The sequence below is a fragment of the Echinococcus granulosus genome, assembly GCF_000524195.1.
Source record: "Echinococcus granulosus chromosome Unknown EG_S00247, whole genome shotgun sequence".
Taxonomy (NCBI): domain Eukaryota; kingdom Metazoa; phylum Platyhelminthes; class Cestoda; order Cyclophyllidea; family Taeniidae; genus Echinococcus; species Echinococcus granulosus.
The window spans coordinates 1-1,571 of record NW_020170627.1 but is presented as its reverse complement, the minus strand read 5'-3'; the positions used below and the strand labels follow the sequence as shown (position 1 = coordinate 1,571).

The following is a 1,571-nucleotide window of genomic DNA, read 5'->3' as shown; positions in this document are numbered from 1 at the left end:
TTAGAAGCACTTGCGATGGACGATGCCAGGGCCAGACTCGTCGTACTCCTGCTTGGAGATCCACATCTGCTGGAAGGTGGACAGTGAAGCAAGGATGGAGCCACCGATCCAGACAGAGTACTTGCGCTCAGGTGGCGCCACTATCTTGATCTTCATGGTGCTTGGCGCCAGCGAGGTGATCTCCTTCTGCATACGATCTGCAATACCTGGGTACATGGTGGTGCCACCAGACAACACAGTGTTGGCGTAGAGATCCTTACGGATGTCCACGTCACACTTCATGATGGCGTTGAAGGTGGACTCGTGAATACCCGCCGATTCCATACCCAGGAAGCTGGGCTGGAAGAGAGATTCGGGGCAACGGAAACGTTCGTTGCCGATGGTGATGACCTGTCCATCGGGCAGCTCGTAGGACTTCTCCAGGGAGGAGCTGGAGGCGGCAGTGGCCATCTCCTGCTCGAAGTCGAGAGCCACGTAGCACAGCTTCTCCTTGATGTCACGCACGATTTCACGCTCCGCGGTGGTGGTGAATGAGTAACCACGCTCCGTGAGGATCTTCATGAGGTAGTCTGTGAGATCACGACCAGCCAAATCGAGACGCAAGATGGCGTGAGGCAAGGCGTAACCTTCATAGATGGGCACGCTGTGGGTGACACCGTCGCCGGAGTCGAGCACGATACCGGTGGTACGACCAGATGCGTAGAGTGACAGCACTGCCTGGATGCCGACGTACATGGCAGGCGTGTTGAATGTCTCGAACATGATTTGGGTCATCTTCTCACGGTTCGCCTTGGGGTTCAGTGGCGCCTCAGTCAGCAGCACAGGGTGCTCCTCAGGAGCAACACGTAGCTCGTTGTAGAAGGTGTGGTGCCAGATCTTCTCCATGTCGTCCCAGTTCGTCACAATGCCGTGCTCGATGGGGTACTTCAGGGTGAGGATACCACGCTTCGACTGCGCCTCATCGCCAACGTAGCTGTCCTTCTGGCCCATGCCCACCATGACACCCTGGAGGAAGGAAAATCACCTTTCGGTTAGGTTACGCACCACTAGGCAAAGGGTAAGAAAGAGATCAGTATCTCCATCTCAAAGTCACTCTCCATTGTCTTTTCGGCCATTGTCCTATAGGCATAATACCCTGACTTGCCAGGAGAGAGTCTTGCACGCACAGGTGGCGATAAGGATTTTTCTCCCAACTTCGCTTCCTTACTGACCAAATGTGCCTACTGCCTTCTAAGATACTTAATTTGTTCTGCAGATATTTCAGTCAACAAGAATGTCTAAACGTTGACACAAACTACAGCGTAAATAAGATTGATATTGCGCACAGCTTCACTACGGTCCTATCTTGGTGGCTGGTTCATGAAAGCGGTATTTCTGCTGAATTAGATAAAAGGATTTAGGAGGAAGAGTATTTGTGGATTCAGAAAGGGGGCACTGGAACTAACCTGGTGACGAGGGCGACCAACGATGGAGGGAAAGACGGCACGAGGAGCGTCATCTCCGGCGAATCCGGCTTTGCACATGCCGGAGCCATTGTCTACTACGAGAGCCTGAACTTCTTCGTCACCCAT

At 53.2% G+C, this 1,571-nt stretch overlaps 1 protein-coding gene across 1 annotated transcript; it reads right to left on the bottom strand. All coding sequences in view use genetic code 11, as the record gives it.

Moving 5' to 3' along the window:
• On the bottom strand, positions 1 to 1,571 carry EGR_10650 (Actin; the record flags this gene model as incomplete). Its single annotated transcript, XM_024499899.1, has 2 exons — positions 1 to 1,005; positions 1,446 to 1,571. 2 exons carry the CDS (start codon positions 1,569 to 1,571, stop codon positions 1 to 3), a joined length of 1,131 nt encoding a protein of 376 aa, XP_024345678.1.